At 38.0% G+C, this 17,844-nt stretch overlaps 1 protein-coding gene and 1 pseudogene across 1 annotated transcript; one reads left to right on the top strand and one right to left on the bottom strand.

The window, feature by feature from the left end:
* The first annotated feature begins 303 nt into the window (after nt 1–303).
* On the top strand, nt 304–8,668 carry LOC147299178 (Chaperone DnaJ-domain superfamily protein). The gene is made up of 9 exons (XM_086229178.1): nt 304–508; nt 1,585–1,675; nt 1,779–1,839; nt 3,841–3,918; nt 4,315–4,388; nt 6,942–7,055; nt 7,147–7,254; nt 8,101–8,139; nt 8,229–8,668. The coding sequence occupies exons 1-9, from the start codon at nt 435–437 to the stop codon at nt 8,313–8,315; spliced, it is 726 nt and encodes a 241-aa protein (XP_086085304.1). The 5' UTR covers nt 304–434; the 3' UTR covers nt 8,316–8,668.
* LOC147299179 (uncharacterized) lies at nt 4,402–5,555 on the bottom strand (annotated as a pseudogene).
* Nucleotides 8,669–17,844: the final 9,176 nt, after the last annotated feature.

Raw genomic sequence — 17,844 nt, forward strand, 5'->3', positions numbered from 1 at the left:
TAAAATTTAGCAGACGCTTGTAGAATGACCATTCAGTGATTATCTACCAAAAAATAAAATTAAAATTTTTAAAATAGGGTGGTGAACTCAGCAGTTGAGGGTGATGATTTAGAAATTTGTATCATTTTGGGTCACAATCTGAACTTCCAATCCAACATACAACCCACTTCAAACAGGACATGGCAGGCATCTCAATCTATCCAACCTAGAGTGCAGCAATTCAAGGTCCACTGTGGGAAGAAGTATAAAAGCCCAAAACGAAATGTACAACCGACTTGGGGACCGAGTCTGAAACTCGGCCGAGTCAACTCACCTGGTTAAACTTTAAATTAAAATCAAAGCAGACTCAGCAGTAAAGGAAGAAGATTGAAACGCTATTTGTTTGAGATTTCAATCCCTGTTCAATCTCTGAGGCGAAGCTTAGAGAGACATCCATGGACGACGATTTGCTTCTCAAGAACTTCTTCGCCGAAGTTAGCGAAGTTGAGAGGGACAACCAAGTCCTCAGGTCTCTCTCTCTCTCTCTCTCTATATATTTATATATATGTGTCTATATGTATGTATATATGTATGCATGTATGCATTTATGTGTATGAACCAATTGAAATATGAGCTACGTATGGGTTTGTTACCGGTTCGTCTGGTTATTGTGAATTTAATGGGCAATTAGGGTGTCTGAGATGGGGTCATTTATGGTGAAGGCAGTACAATAGAAACCCTAATTGAAATTGAATTCTTGCAAATATGTTGCCTATATATGGGTTTGTCTGTGAATGGAATTTATCAAAAGGTGTATTGCATTTGCAATTTCTTTTTATAAGAATTTGACCGGGCTTTCAGCTGCGATATGCACTGTAATGTGTTATATGTGATGTATATGTATTATTGATCTTAATATTTCTGTTGAGTATTTATGTGTGCATCCCGGATTACAGGAATATGTTTATGCACGCATTGTAGATATTGGTGTATAAGGATAGATTTTGTGGAAATGACTAATGGGTCATAACTGTATGTTTATCTAATACATTTCTGAGGAATATGTTCAGATTGAGAGAAGAAGGGTGGTTTGTTCTTGGGGAATAGGAAAATTTGGTGTGGAAGGATTGATATGCTTGGAGTTTAAAGTTATGTACATCTCAATTGACATTTATAATGTGTCAGTGAGAAAAAAAAGAGGGATGATTTGGGGTGGCTTTTCTAAACTTAGAGAGGGTTGGTTGGTCCATATAGTAATAGCAGGGGATAACCCTCAGTATTTTTCACTTTCACAGAGCCTTTTCTGTTTTTCTCTTGTTTAGAAATTGCACGGTTTTGCTAGGGATGGACAATGGCAGCAAAGAGACTCTTTAAAGGCAGAAAAGTTTTGAAGATAGTATACATTGTTAATGGCCCAATCTTGCTTTTGCTTGTGCAAAGTGGATTGGAAGACAGTGCATTGTATATTTGTATTCATTTTTATTTTGTTTTCTTTTTCGTTTTGAATTTTTATCAGGCAATATAAGCAATCATTTAGTACGCATGCCAGAATTTGATATCTAATTAACCTTTTACTATCCTTGGACATTGTCAAAAAATATGTAGGATCCTCTCCTGCTTCAAATTAAATCCTTTTGAGTATCTTAACTTACCATTTGATGCAACCCCGGAAGATGTAAAAAAGCAGTATCGTAAGGTAATTCCCTCCTTTGATTGGAATTGGTATGACCATCTTCATGATGATTGCTTACTTGTGATTCAATCATTTATTGACATAGTTTTATGTAAATTGTTTGCAGTTATCATTGATGGTTCACCCCGATAAATGCAAGCATCCACAGTCTAAGGAGGCATTTGGAGGTGCTTAAATCTGTGTTTTATACTTTGTGTAGTGCAATTAATTACATTTATTATTATGGTTGCCATTTTAAATTTTTTTTACTAAATTTATTTTTGATATATGGATATAAATATATGGTTTTCATTTGAACCAAAATTTGATGATTCTCTAATGTATCTTGACATTATTTCAACTCAGAACTAACCCATGTTATTGAAAATATACACAAAGGGACGTGCCTTTGGATGGCTTTAGTAAGCTTATACATAGACAATCAAACTACCAGTACCTGTAAATTCTAAAGTATAGTATTGATCTTTAATTCCAAAGCATAGTATTGATCCTTAAATTCTATAGTAGTTTCCATGTCATCCATAACATGCACCTAGGTTCATTATATGGCCAATCTCATGCATAATAAGAACAAACAAAAGAGTCAATATTAATTCTAATGTAAGCCTATTGTAAGTGAACATTTGTGATAGATTTTTCCTCTAGTTCTCAAGGTAGATACACTATTCATGATGGCCTCTAGTTGTTCACTAAATTGTGGTGCTACCTTCCAAAGGATATTATCGTTTCCACTTTGCTAGTTGATAATAACCATTTTTTATTCTTCCCTTTTCCTCTGATGTTTTTCCATATGTCGCTTAAGAAAATGGTTTAATGGGTTGATCATCTTAGCTTAAACCTAATTGTTTCTCAGAAAATAATTAATCACTTTCTCCAAAAGTGTTATGTTGCGGCTCAAACTTTATATCACAAATTTTACAACATTGTAGATAACCCTTAGTTAAATAAAGACTTAGTAGTGTTTTTCTTCCATATATCTGACATTGTGATAGTTTTTATTTTTATTTTTTTAGAAAGAGATTAGTGAACCTGCCTATGCTCACATCACCTAAGGTAGTAGTTTCAAAGTTATTTAAGTACATAGTGGTTTGAAAGTTATCCGTCCTTATTGAATTGTGTAGTTGACTTCATTTTGAGACCTGTTAATCAGTCTTCCACTGTCTGTAACTAATGATGCTATTATTTGTTGAGGATAGCCTTGCCAGGGAGGCAAAGATGGAGGGTTTAGAAGATGGAAAAGGTCTTCGACTTATATTTTAAGTTTGTGATAATTGATGGATGACATTCCTTTCTGGAGGATTTGTAAGATCTTTATAACTTGGTGAGGGTAACGAATAAGTATGCTAATGTTGGCAAGTTTTAACATCATCACTACAACCCTTCACTTCATAGAACCCTTTGAGATTGAGAAAGTTTTTGTTCGACTTATTGCAACAGCATTTTAGCTTCAAAATAGCCTTAGGAAAGGTTAGAAAAGTTGGCTATACATGATACAATTCAGTGTTGATCCCAGTAATGGGACTGGTGATGGTAGTGGTGTCATGTTGGTGGTTGTGGTGTGAATATTGGTGGTGCTGGCACTGGTGTAGTGGTGGGCTGGTGGCAGTGCGGGTCCGATGGTGGTGATGGTAATCACATTGGTGGCAGTGGTAGTGGCAAGTTGTTATGGTTTCAATTTTCAGCATTCAGAAATAAGTCCTAGTTGCTATATATGTTGCCAGTTAAGTGTTGCATTTTTAATTGCTATCAACACAATTAAAACTGAAGTTCTAGGAGTTAAAATGTTAACAAACAAACTTAAAAATAATTAAGTTTGAATTTTATAAATTTACCGCTCATTTGGGTTATCAAATAACACCTTGATTTTATTGATTTTTTTTTTTTTCCGGTAAGCTGGGGCCCGATATTGAATTTTTCATTTGTGTTAATGATGTATTAGGTTATTAATGTTTATGCTGAACACGATGTTCAAGTTCACATCACATTGGATACACTGCCTTTGCCTTGTTGGAAGCTGTTGATAGTGTGGTCTTTGGTAATATGTTGGTTTATAGAGAGGAAAATGGATGCTAATTCTCTGTAATAAATTGAGGGTATATATTAATGGACATTTGTATTTGACTGAAATGGATGCTTAAATTAACATTTGGTTGTTGATTTGTTATCAGCATTGGCAAAAGCCCAACAACTATTACTCGATCAACAGGAAAGGGATTATATTATTAGTCAAGTCAATGCAGCCAAAGGTCAGTACTAAAGTTTATTACTTTTATTTTTATTGTTTATGTTTGTGGCTTGATTTTCCTATCTTTGGTGGACTCTTCATTCACCCAAAGTTAGTTTTAAAATCTCAAAATGTAGTTTGGCTAAATATTTTTGTATGTTGAAGCATTCAAATGGAAGATCTATAAATTTTACTGTTACTTGGATGTCCATGTTTTATATGCATATGCTTATCTTTACGTTTGAATAAATTATTTAATGCTAAATATCCTCAAGGGTTGCATGAACCAATTATGCTTCATTATCAAGTTTCAGCATTTTTCCTTATAGAAAGGGGAAAACCAATTATTCTTTTTTTTGGCTGGGGGGGGGGGGGGGGGGGGTGGAAAACACTCATTGTTTGTTAATGTGGACTGCAGAAGAACTTAGAGCAAAAAGGAAGAAGCAGTTGAAGAAAGATACAGCTTCTAAAATAAAGTCCTTGGTTGATGAGGTATTTTCAGTTCCCCTACATCTATGTCATTTCAATATGTTGTATATATCTGTTTGTCATTTTGATCAATCTGGTGACACAATTTATGGATATAAAGCCATATAATTAATTAGCTAGATTTGAACCTTGTAAAATTTATACCTGCCAAAAAAAAAAACACAACATACAAAATTAGTGCATTAGTGATCTAGGAGGTTGCTGATGATAAAATGAAATTCACATTAGGCTTCTCCTATAGAGGTTTGCTACAAGGAAAAAAAAAGGATCAATTACTTGTAACTCCAAATTAACAGATAAGTTTATTTAGTAATACAGTCAATCTAGATGTTAAGCTAAAGAACAAACCTCCTATCTCTAATTCAAAATTACCAATAGTAAATGCCTGAGAGAGAAGATCGGAAGCATTTTCTTTGATTCGGTTCAAAGAAACGGCGGTGACCGTTTCAGAAGCATCTCTATCGCCATTGTTGGACATACTCGCAGCCTCTTCGCCATTCAAAGAGATTATAGACGGTGGAGGCGGTGTCGAAGAAGACCACGACACCACTTGAACATTTCTGTCTTCATCAACATCAACATCAACATTGTCATCGTCATCGTCATCATCGCCATTAGAATCTTAATCTTCGTTATCTGTGTCAAATTCATTATCACTGCCGCCTTGGCTCTCTTTGTTGTCTTCTCCGCCTCTATTTCCATCTCTGATAACGCAGTTCTCAGACACCGACAAAGTTTGGCCGAGTTTGGGACCTGAGGCCTTCCATGGAGTCGGAGTTTGGCACGAGTGGCAGATGGGGCTCTGGGAGTGCCTGACCACTAAGAAATTGGCGCTGTGAACCTTGGTGTTGCAGTCCTAGCACAAAATTCTGGTCCAATTCGCAATAGGTCCAGGAAGCTGGCACAGAGTCCAGCTTCAGCCTTTCGATTTTCTCTCAATTTATCTGGTATTTTCTCCGGATTTTTGTCTCTCTCTTCTCTGGAAGGGAAAGGAGAGAATAGAAAAGAAAAGAAAAGAAAAGAAAAGAGAGGGGCAACTTGCCATCATTTATAGAAAGAACCCTGGTTTTCCTTTAAAATCACAATTTTACCATTTTGGTGTTGGGGAAGATGCATTTGCAATTTTGGTATGGAAAAGATGCATCTGCAATTTTTTACCTTGCATAACATCTTGGAGATGCAGATGATTGTCCTTGAAAAAAATTTAAAAAAAAAAATTTGTTGGAGATGCACATCTGGTCCTTGATGTTGTATGAAATCTTTTCTTAAAAAAAAAAAAAAAGAAAAGAAAAGTTTTAGAGATGCAGATGCATATGGGAGGGAAGAAGGTGAAATTATGTTCAAAGGTCATGGGAGAGAGGTTATATCTGCATCTGTAAGATGCATATGCGCTTCAGATGCACTTCAACTGCATCTGCGTCTGCACTTTCAAGTGAAATTATTTTAGAAATATGGGAAGGAAAAGATGAAATTATGTGAAAAGGTCATGGGAGAGAGGTTAGGTTCATGAATTGTCTACAAGAATTTTTCCCAAAGTGTAATACAATAGCTAGAGGTTTAGACTCTAGAGGCCCTCTAAGTCAAATATGAATTTTCACATCAGAAAGAGAGGGCAGTGGCTTAATTTGCTTTATAAACCCACCGACTTCTGCCGCGAGTTGTAAAGGCTGACAAGTGTGTAGAATTATGATAGGGATGTGTGATCGATGTGTATGTAAATATATAGGAATAGGATGAGGATACTCTCTCTCTCTGTTTCTTTTGCATGGATGTGTCTCCCAAAGTCCCACATAATTCCCAACTACATCAGAGAGAGGGGGCTTTTGAGCTGTTGGGAAAAGGTGAAATTATTTTAGAAATAGGGAGTGTCAAAGGGATGGGCTGGGACAGACAGGTGTAATGGAGGGAGGAGAGGTGCCAGCTGAGAGTGTCAGAGCTTTGAATGTATAAAAATGGGACCGTCGTAAATTTTGTAATTTTCTTCAAGCCTGTGCAGAATGGCACCATCGTAAATTTCTTGAAGTTTGGACATGGTGGCAATTTTTGTAATTTTCTTGAAGTTCATTTTTTTTGGTCAATGGAAGTGGGCATATTTTAAATTTGGCCTGGAAGGTAACTTTTGAGCAGGGGTGGACTTGGGGTTAAAGTTTTTAGTAGTTTAGGCCTGCAAATTAAAGCACCCCCCCCTCCCCCCCCCCCCCCCCCCAAAAAAAAAAAAAAAAGACTCATAAGTCAGGTTATTGGAATGTGACACAAAGTACTCTATGCATCTTTCGTAGTTTAGGGTAGTGAAAGTACTATCCAGGTTCACATGTACTTTTCATTATCAATCATCTATAACTTTTTAGTTTTGGTTCGTTCTTTTCTTATTTATTTACTGGTTTAGTTTATATTCATCTTATATTGATTTGAATCCTCCTCCTCTGAGTGAGGAGGGAATGGAGATTGTCCTAGAAATGTGGGTCTATAATACAAGTAATTATTTTCTTATTGGTCCTTCCCAATTCCTGGCATGGGAAACAACCTAGTAAACTTTGTGCCTCTTTGATGATACAGGGAAAATATGAGCAACAGTATGAGCAGTCAGAAGAGTTCCAGCAAGAACTAAAAATGAAGGTTCGAGAAATATTAACTGAACAAGAATGGCGGAGGAGAAAAATGCAAATGAGGGTATGCTGAAAACTTTTTTCTTTTTTTTATTCATTTGGTTATACGTTTATAAGGTTTCAATAATAGTTCTCTGTCTTTCATTGCCTTGTAGATATCAGAAGAGGAAGGTAGATTGAAAAAAGATGAAGAAGAAGCCAAAGAGATGTGGAAAAGAAAACGGGAACATGAGGAACAATGGGAAGGAACAAGAGAACAAAGGGTTTGTTTCTATCTTTTTGCATTATCTATGTAGCACAACTTAAAATGTGTGTAGTTGGGCCTGAATTTACAATTGTGAGATAGTTACTTTCATTAGTTCCATAACTCATTTTATGTTTTAGAAGGATATATAGATTGTAGCCAAATGTTATTATCTGTTGGATGTGTTTGGTTGTTCTCATGGATTGATGACCTTGAGTCTGAGATCTATGGTCTAAGGTCAATGGGAGTTGTCACTATTATCCCCAGGTTACGCATGTACTATGTACAATTATAAAATTTTTCTTTTAAATAAATCAAGTAGAATGTGATCTTGCTTGCTTAATAACAAAACGGTTGGTTCAACTGCCTGTCTCATACTTTTATAAGTCAACCAAGTAAACCAAAAAAATGATGAATGAAATTGAGACATGACCAGTCAATATAGAGTTAAGCCAAAGTTTAATCAAATTGACAATGGCCAGTTTGTGGTTTTCATCGTCCAAATGGGTGCTGATGGTTTAATATGATTTGAACTATGAGCTTTCATGATTACCTATACTACTAAGCCCCTCTCAGGAAGCATCCAAATAGCTGAGTACCTGTGGAGTTCAGACCACCTCACATTTCATATAATATTTGATGCCATTCTCTTGTAAGGTTCCGTAAAAATCTATGTTGTTTGGCCTTGAAAATTAGGTTGAAGGATGCTTTAACCATCCTCTACAGTTTCAATTTGAGCATTTTTAATCTGCAAAATCCATTACTAGGGACTTCATAGTATTTTGGTCTTCATGCATCCTAAAACTTTTCCTTCCAAACTTATCATTTTGACTTGTGTTCATCTTCCTTCTCACTTAATGATCAGGTTTCAAGCTGGAGAGATTTTATGAAGGCTGGAAAGAAGGTGAGTTTATTATGATCAATAATTGATAGGTACATATTTAATCAAAAATCAGGGGCGCTCAATATACTGTAATTTGTGTGCATGTGCAGGCCAAGAAAGGAGAAATTCGACCTCCAAAGCTCAAGACCGAAGACCCTAACAAATCTTATGTTCAAAGGCCTATAAAACGAGGATGATTGACTTGGCTTTGGCCTGGTAAAGTCTGGATCGGTTGCTGATGTCAGATTAACTGAGCTTTTCGGGGATCAGGAAGTCGAAGGCTGAGGATGTAGGAAGGCGGCATCCTTATGAATCTTTGACTTCTTTGTAAACAGGATTATCATCATGTCAATGTGAGATATGTTTAGTAATTTAGTATGATGTTTAATACTTCATATAGTAAATCTAAATCTTTGTAAGGAATTTTAGACCTCAATTAGATAAAAGGTTATCAAAATTGATAAGAGATGGATGCTAGTGAGATTTATGAGCCCCATATTATTCTTGTTCTTGATCTTCTTCAAATAAAATAAAATCACTAATTAGCAATTCCTTCGATTCCCTTAGAGAAATTCTTTCACTCAATGACATAGACCTCCTAAAACACACTTTATCAACAATAGCTTAACATGCTATTAAAAATCAACAAAAGATCACACATCATCCAAGTGGTAGAAGCATTTCACTACAATTCTCAACCCAGAACGGGCATGTGCAAAGCCAACATAAATGCAGTTTTTAATCTCCGAGACAAATAAAAATTAGATCACCTTCTAAAAATTCACTTTTGCTTCAATTCTCACAAGATATATAAATCATTCATAAATGAAAACACTAAGAGATTGGCTAATTATTTCTCTCAATTTATATGTGAGCATGAGTTGACGTAAACAAATGCAAAAATATTTCACATATATATCACATGAAGAATGGATTTTCGAGGGAAATATAAATATGATCTCATAAAAGGAATACCAATTACATGAAAATGTTGAATCCAAAGAGCTTAATTCTACTCATTCATTCTCCACATCCTAACCATACATTTTTGAAGATCAAATAGGACTTTTTATGGGTCGTAATGTAAGACTAAGGACATGGCTAACAAAAATGGGGTAAGGATATTCAAAATTTCTGAGAAATATATAGAGATCACACTAAAAAAATAAGGCATTCACTTTATTTTTAAAAATTTTTATTTATCCCCATGAAGGATAAATTTTTTATGAACAATGAGAATACATATTTGCTTTTTCATATTTCTCTTTTTTTTTTTTTTTTTTTTTTTTTCTTGTTAGAACCTCTTCACTTCCTTTTTTTTTAATTTATAAAATACTCTTATACCAATAAAATAAATTCAAATGTCATAAGATCAACTCTACCAATTTCTCAGCACATAGGGTAATGGATAAATGACATGGATAGTGCTTCCAAATTGGAGCAGGGCAATGGTAGTTGTGCTTAACAGAGAAAAGGCTCATGAAGGCCTCATGGCTTTTTAGTGGTATAATCACGACTAGAAATACTCAAACTTATCCAAAAAAAAAAAATCCTTTCTTAAGACAAATATGGCTATTATGCTTCAGACAAACTAAAGGAACTTCATGTGAAATGATTCATATTTAATGTCTTTTCCAATAATTGATCAAACATAGAAACGACAATGAGATCATCTACGATATAATGCGGACTCAAAGAAAATTAAAAACTAATGTATAACCCTCACAAAATAGAATGACTATAAACTTACTAGGTTAAGTCTCCACTAATATTCATTAGGATATCTAATTCAAATTTCACTTTTCAATTTCAAATCGAATCAAGTTGCTTGTGTGAAAAATATTTTCTGAGTGAAGAACTTTGCAAAAATTTTCTAAAAAGATAATATGAAATCTAATGTTAGAGATCATTTTACGCACAAAAATACCATGGCAAAAATATCATGCACTCTCTAAGACTATGTATTGAATTCAAGAACATCAATCTCATCATGGTAGATGAAATCACTAACAAAGACTCAAAACAGAATTTTTTTTAGCACTAAAAATAGAAAATCAATACACAAAATCAAATAAAGCTTCTAAACCCTACCTCCAAACCTAAATCAAATATTTTCCTCAATGTTTCAAAATGAAGAACATGACAAATGTAAAAACTAAGATGGAAGAAGGTTAAGAAAGAAATTACCTGAAAGATGACACTCTCATTTCTCTTAAATTACTAACAATGAAGTACAACAAATAATATATGATAATTCCAATAGAATTAGGAGACGACAAGACTAAAAAAATATATAGGAAATTAAAAGCACAACCAAAAAGAAAAGAAAAAATAACACCACAATAGAAATTGACTATGACACAAGATCAACCAGGATCATGAACAAATTGTAAGAAACATTCATGACTTGCACTTTCACTCAGACAAATCTCACCACAATGTTCAGTTTCTGAAGACTTTATTCTAGTCTTCAAAGAATTTTCATCTACCACTCGATCATCAATCATGTTTACCTCAAAAATAGCCTCATTGTCTAGTGGTTTCTCTTCAATGTTAAAAACAGTAAAGTTCTGAGTGTCTTTCCAAAAGTGATATGCACCGATTTATTACCATGCATCAAGTGACGGCACCAGAATGATCTCTAACTACTGTTTTTCATAGAAGGATTCAATGGCCGGCCTTTGTCATTCATGTGGTTTCAAACCCAGCTTTGGAAACAAATAAGTGTCACAGTGAACTCTCTAGCCTCATCTATATGTAGCGCTATGATGGAGGAAAGTGGAGGAGACTAAAAAAGATGAATAGATCCTACCTTAGCTCATAGTTTAATAAGAGGGACAAAATCTAACAGTGCATTGACCTCCTCAAAAGATTGTCCAAAATCAAAGTTACCACCAAAAGGGGCTTAGCATGAGGGTCCTCAATACAAGACTGATGGACATAATCTACCACTAGACTTAAGTTAATCTCACAAAGATTCCCATTGTCTAGTGGTTGCTTATCGACGTTAAAGATGTTGAGGTTCATGTTCAAATTTCCAAATGAGAGATTCATCACTCTAGTACGGCACTTGATTTGGGCATTTGTAGTGGCAAGGAATGGACAACCTAAGATGACTAGAATTTGCGCACTTGCTTAAAGACATGTTAAGTATCAAGGACTATAAAGTCCATAGGAAAGTAAAATTCATTAACCTTGACCAAATCATGTTCAACCATACCTCTAGGAATTTTCATTGACCTATCAGCTAATAAAAGTGTCACCAAAGTGGGTTTTATTTCTCCTAACCTCAATTTCACATAAACTGAATATGGCAGAAGATTCACACTCACTCATAAATCTAACATGGCCCTCCTAATAAGATGAGTACCTATCGTACATGAAATGGTAGTACATTCCTATGCTCAATGATGGAACTGACTTGTTCAGTGAGAAAGTGTTAAGCAAGTTCCCTTGGCACCCAAGGATTCCTTACCCGACTAGTCTCCTAGTTGTATTCTCTTAGGATTCCTTGTATATTGTTTTCTGATTTCTTGTAAACCAAGTCTCTCTCTTGTATAAATATGTGCACGTATGATCAATAAAGTCAAGCCATTCAATTATAATTCTCTACATGGTATCAGAGGTTCTCACGAACTAAACCCCTGTCTCTTTCTCTTTTCTACTCAACCCTTGTCTCTTTCTTTTTCTTACCATGACGACTTCAGCCTCCTCCGACCCTATTCCCCCTCTCTCGGCTGCTGCTCCTCTCTCCTTACCTGGCCCGAATGTGGGTCACTTCTTCAAACTCACCGAAAGCAATTATCTGATTTGGGAGAGTCTTCTTCGCCCGTTTCTTGTGGGTCATGGTCTCTGGAAGTATGTGGATGGTACTTGTGAGGCTCCTTTGGCTTTACTTCCTTCCACTGATGGTCATCCTATTCAACCTAATCTTGCTTATCTTACATGGTTTCAGAATGACCAGTTGGTGGTTAGCTATCTTAATTCCACTCTCTCCGAGCCCATTCTTGCTATGACTGTCGGTCACTCCACTGCTAAGGCTATCTGGGATTATCTCAAACAACATTTTTCGCAAATTTCTATTGCGAATGCAGCCAATCTTCGTTTTCAACTTATGGGGTTGCAAAAGGGTACTCGCTCTATTTCTGAGTATCTTCAGCATGCCAAATCCTTCTCTGATGCGCTTGCTGCTATCCACCAACCAGTTTCGAATGATGACTTGGCGACGGCTATTCTTCGCGGCCTTGGTCCGGACTTTGCTATGCTTGTTACTGCTATTTTGAACTCTCCCCCGCTTCCCATGTTTCCCGACTTGCGTGCTCGGCTCCTCTCTTTTGAGGCCCAATCCCTTTCGCTTTCTTCGACCATGGCATCTCAGGCGTTCCTTGCTGCTCATCAGCCCCTGCCGACCTCCTTCTCTAATTCCACTGGCGCTTCTCACTCCGGTTACTCTGGTGGTGGTCGTGGCTGTTCCTGGCGTGGTGGTCGTGGTGGCGGCCGTGGCTGGCATCGTGGGCGCGGCCAGCGTGGGCGTGGTCGCGGACACTGGCAGCAGTTTTCGGGTTCTTCGTCCGCTTCGTCGCACCATCAGCCCTCTGCCTCTCCGCAGCAGTCATCTTGGTCTGTCCCGTGGCAGCCGCCGTCGCCCTTCCTTCCTACTCCGCCACCGTCCAGTGGTTCTGGCCTTCTTGGTGCTTCTCCACAAGCTACCTGGTGCACCTACTGTAGCAATCCGGGTCATACCTTCCCAATGTGTCCACATCGCCCCATTCATTCTGATTCTCCATTTGCGGGTCTGCATACCTCGCATCCTGTCTCTCAGCCGACGACTTCTTCTGATCAATTTTGGCTTCCTGACACTGCGGCGACTCACCACATGACAAACAATGGTAGCGCTTTGCAGGACCCTGTGCCTTACACTGGTAATCATGCTGTTTTTATTGGTAATGGTGACAATCTTTCTATAGCTAGTACTGGTAACATACCCCTTCATCTTGGTTCCTCCTCTTTTCGTTTGAATAATGTTTTCTATGTGCCTCACATTGCGCATAATCTCCTTTTTGTTGCTCAGTTTACCAAAGATAACTCTGTTCGCTTTGTTTTTGACCCCTCTGGCTTTTATATTTCTGACTTATCTTCTGGTCGTTTTCTTTTTCAGGGCCCATGTAAGAATGGTCTTTATCCATTGCCTATTGCCTCTCCTCAAGCTTTGTCTACGTCTGTCTCTGCATTATGGCACAATCGTCTTGGTCATCCATCCAATGCTGTTTTGTCTCGCCTAGTTCCCTCTCTTCGTTTAGGCTCTAGCTTTAAATTATCTTCTTCGTTTTGTAAGCCGTGTGCTTTGGGCAAGTCTCATAAACTTCCCTTTATTTCTCCTAATAATATTGCTCCTTCTTTATTTTATTTGGTTCATTCCGATGTATGGATGTCTTCTGTTCCGTCTAATTCTGGCTATAAGTATTATGTCTTATTTACGGATGATTTTAGTCGTTTTTCTTGGATTTTTCCTATGCGCCAGAAATCTGAAGTTCTTCATCATTTTACTACCTTTTATCATATGATTCTTAATATTTTTGGGGTTTCTATCAAATATTTTCAGAGTGATGGTGGCACGGAATTTGTTAATAATTTATTCTCTGCATTTTTTAGAACTCATGGCATTGTTCATCGTATTTCGTGTCCTCACACGCCCAAACAAAATGGGCTTGCTGAGCGGAAACATCGCCATATAGCCACCATTACTCGTATTTTATTGGACACCTCCGGTGCTCCTCTTTCTTTTTGGGCGGAAGCTGCTCTTACTGCCGTTTTTCTCATTAATTTGTTGCCTTCCGCTGTTCTTGGTTGGGCAACGCCTTACTCTCGTCTCTATGGTCGTCCTGCTCCTTATTCTTTTCTTCGTTCCTTTGGTTGTGCCTGTTATCCTCACTTGGGCTCGTATGTTACTAACAAGCTTATGTCTCGTTCCATAGAATGTGTATTTTTGGGTTATAGCTTGCAGCATAAAGGCTATCGTTGTTGGGATCCTACCACACATCGTCTATATATCTCCAGACATGTCGTCTTCAATGAGCAGCATTTTCCTTTTCGCCAACCCCGGCCTGCATCGTCTTTAACTCCTTCTGTGGAGCTGCTCCTTCGCCCACTCTCCGCACCTACTGTTCCGGCTCCACCACCACCGCCGCCTGCTCCTTTGTCTCTGCCGCCTACTCCTCTTCCCTCTCCGCCGCCAGCCCCACCGTCCCCATCGTACTCCTCAGCTCCGCCTTCCTCGTCCGATTCAGAGCCCGCCGCTCCTTCTGCTCCTCAACATCCCATGACAACTAGACTTCGGGCGGGTGTTGTCAAACCCAAGGTTCGAACCGATGGTACTATTCGGTACCCCTTACCTGCTAATCTTGTTGCTGCCTTTTCTTCTCAGGTTTCAGAACCTACATGCTTCAGTCAAGCCTCCAAGTCTCCTGAATGGCGCCAGGCTATGACTGAGGAGTTTAATGCTCTTCTTCGCAACAGGACTTGGTCTCTTGTTCCTGCCTCTTCTTCTCACAATACTGTTGGTTGTAAGTGGGTATACAGGATCAAACAGAAGTCTGATGGGTCTCTCGAGCGGTATAAAGCTCGCCTTGTGGCAAAGGGGTTTCATCAACAACATGGGTTTGACTATGATGAGACTTTCAGCCCCGTTGTCAAACCTGCCACTGTTCGTACAGTCCTTAGTTTGGCGGTCAATTGCGGCTGGTCCATTCGTCAACTTGATGTCAAGAATGCCTTCCTGCATGGTTTTCTTGATGAAGACGTTTACATGACTCAACCACCTGGCTTCGTTGATCCTGCTCATCCCACTCACGTCTGTAAGCTTCATCGTGCTCTCTATGGCCTCAAGCAAGCCCCACGCGCATGGTTTCATCGCTTCAACACCTTTATTATCAAGGCCGGGTTTCGCCAAAGTCAAGCTGACTCTTCTCTTTTTGTTTACTCTCATGGCACTCACTTTATGGTATTACTGTTATATGTTGATGACATTGTGCTTACAGGCAGCAGTTCATCTCTCCTCACTTCCTTCATTACTGTGCTTGGGCGTGAGTTTGAGATTAAGGACTTGGGACTTCTCCACTACTTTCTTGGTCTCGAGGTTCTTCACACTACTTATGGGTTACACCTCTCTCAATCCAAGTATGCTGCAGACATTCTTCGTCGTGTCTCCATGACTGATGCAAGCCGTGCAACACTCCAGTTGCGGCAAAAACTCAGTTGTCTCATCAGGATGGGTCTCCTCTTCCTGATCCTTCGGCATTTCAGCATTTGGTGGGCTCCCTCCAATATTTAACTCTCACCCGTCCTGATATAGCTTATGCAGTCAATCACGTTGCGCAATTTATGGCTTCCCCCACGCATACACATCTCATCGCCGCCAAACGAATCCTTCGTTACATTAAAGGTTCTATAGACTTGGGCATTGTTTTCCGGCGCTCCCCTGGTGCATTGACCATTCGTGCCTTCTCTGATGCTGATTGGGCGGGCTGTCCTGATACTCGCCGTTCTACTTCCGGTTACTTGGTCTATCATGGTGCCAATCTCGTTTCTTGGAGTTCTTCCAAACAACACACGGTCTCCCGCTCTAGTGCTGAATCTGAATATCGTGCCCTGGCTCATGCTTGTGCGGAATCTGTTTGGATTACTTATCTTCTCTGTGATCTGTGTCAACCAGTTTCTTCTAAGATCACACTTTATTGTGACAATCTCAGTACCACTTATATGGCTTCCAATCCTGTCTTTCATGCTCGAACAAAGCATATTGAGCTGGATTATTACTTTGTGCGTGAACGAGTTAAGTTAGGATCCCATAGAGCAGGTACTTGTTGGATTGCATCTAAGAACGGGATGTTGATATGGATCGACTTGCATAAACACCTCTAGAATGTCATCAAGTTGTGCATCTTTTTTAGGATTGACCAATCTTGAGGAAATGGAGCTTTAGGAATAGAATTCCTAGGAGGATCCTCAACTACCAAAGTTTCTTGTGAATTGGGTTTGACCTTTAACTCCTCTAATCCACTCTTGTTATTTTTATCTTCTAAGTTTAGCATTTGAACCTTATTGTCAATTTGTCTTCCAAACCTAAGGGTGGTGATGGACTTAACATGTTCATGAGGAATGGTAGAACTAGAAGCATCACCAACTTGAAACTGCCCTTTTGGGTTGGGTACAAGCTGACTGGGAAACTTTCATTTCTCTCTCCCAACTATAGCCGCTGACATGCATGTATGGGTCATCATGATCTTATCCATGGAAAGAAGGCAAGAATTGAATATCATGTAGTTTCAAATCGAAATGGGTTGCAGCAATAGTGTTCGACAACACTATGCATGATGGAGAATTGGAGGTGAAGGGAGCAAAGTACTCCCTCAAAGATTTAATCTTAGTATCATCTGCCATCTCAAGTTCTCAACTACAGGTTCAATTATTTCAATTTTATCTTTCATCCTTGTTTAAGTGTCATCTCAATTTCAGGGTCGTAAGGCACTAATTCTAAATTTTGGGAACGATGACCAAGCATACACTAGACAACGCAGAAAACAAGATTTTTCAGTTTTTATTTCTTTTTTTTTTTAAAGTGAACAAACAAATAGACGAGACCAACAAGAATCAAAGCACACTAAAACCTATTTATAGTCTACTCCAAGCAGCAATTTAATTATCTTGAGATTACGCCTTGGGTGGTGTATTTTAAAAATCATATTTTTTTTAAGCTCTAGACAGCTTCTCCTTCCTTTCAGCTTAAACTAGGTGTTGACTAGTTAAAACGAACTCACTAGCTCCTTCCAAGAGGGTCCAATGAACTTCATGGACCCTTTGACCAACGTTTACTTGAATTTAATTAAATTTGGTTTGAGATTGACATATGCAAGATTAACCTAGGTGGGCAAGGAGTTGGTAATAAAATCTAATCCTTATCTTGTTAGGGTGAATTCCTTTACTAATTAATTACAAGCAAGAATGTTAAAATAAAAAATACACAATAACCAAACAAGAATAATAAAAATAAAACAAACCAAATAAACACAGACCACACATAAATACCCCTTAAACCATGGTAATTATGATTTTCCCCAACGTGACAGTTTGTAATTGGAAACTACCTGATTCTTCTCCTTAAATTTGGGTTGCAATTGATGTTGGAATCAATTTTTTGACAAACTTTTGACTAAATATCTAGGTTTAGGCTATTTTGGTAAATTCTACATTTATACTTAAAATAGAAAGTTCAATTTTATTGTTTATTGTTCTGTCAGTTGGAAGATACAGTTGAATTTTGCTCGGTCGAATTTTGAAAATTCATTCAACAAAAGAAATTTGCTTGCATCAATGTGAGACAGAGAGCTTGTGAATTACTACAAATTGTTTTGTTTACTTGGGGTTTGGCTGAAGATGAGTGGTATGCGTTAACTCATGGTCAGTATAGTAGCCATAAGTTCAATGATTGACATCCGAAACATTCCAACAATCGACACTTTAACCACGGATGCTAAACGGGTGCTTGCATTATAAGAGGTTTCAGCATCCCTACCTTGCCAACCTGGTAAATGAGAATGGATTATTGCTCTGGTGTTTGGTCAGTCGAATTTGGACCATGCCCAACTTACGAGCTTCACCAATAAGATTATCATAGGAGGTTGCTGCAGGGGAGCATTGTAGGCAGTAAAAAGATAGAACAGATGACAC

This window comes from Dryas octopetala, chromosome 1 (genome assembly GCF_963921425.1).
Source record: "Dryas octopetala chromosome 1, drDryOcto1.1, whole genome shotgun sequence".
NCBI lineage: Eukaryota > Viridiplantae > Streptophyta > Magnoliopsida > Rosales > Rosaceae > Dryas > Dryas octopetala.

What these genes read in the sequence shown, in the direction of transcription:
- LOC147299178 (XM_086229178.1), top strand. Translation starts at nt 435, where the DNA reads ATGGACGACGATTTGCTTCTCAAGAACTTCTTCGCCGAAGTTAGCGAA. An exon ending in TCAAGTCAATGCAGCCAAAG is followed by an intron (nt 3,919 to 4,314) that starts GTCAGTACTAAA and finishes TGTGGACTGCAG; the next exon opens with AAGAACTTAGAGCAAAAAGG. An exon ending in AAGGAACAAGAGAACAAAGG is followed by an intron (nt 7,255 to 8,100) that starts GTTTGTTTCTAT and finishes CTTAATGATCAG; the next exon opens with GTTTCAAGCTGGAGAGATTT.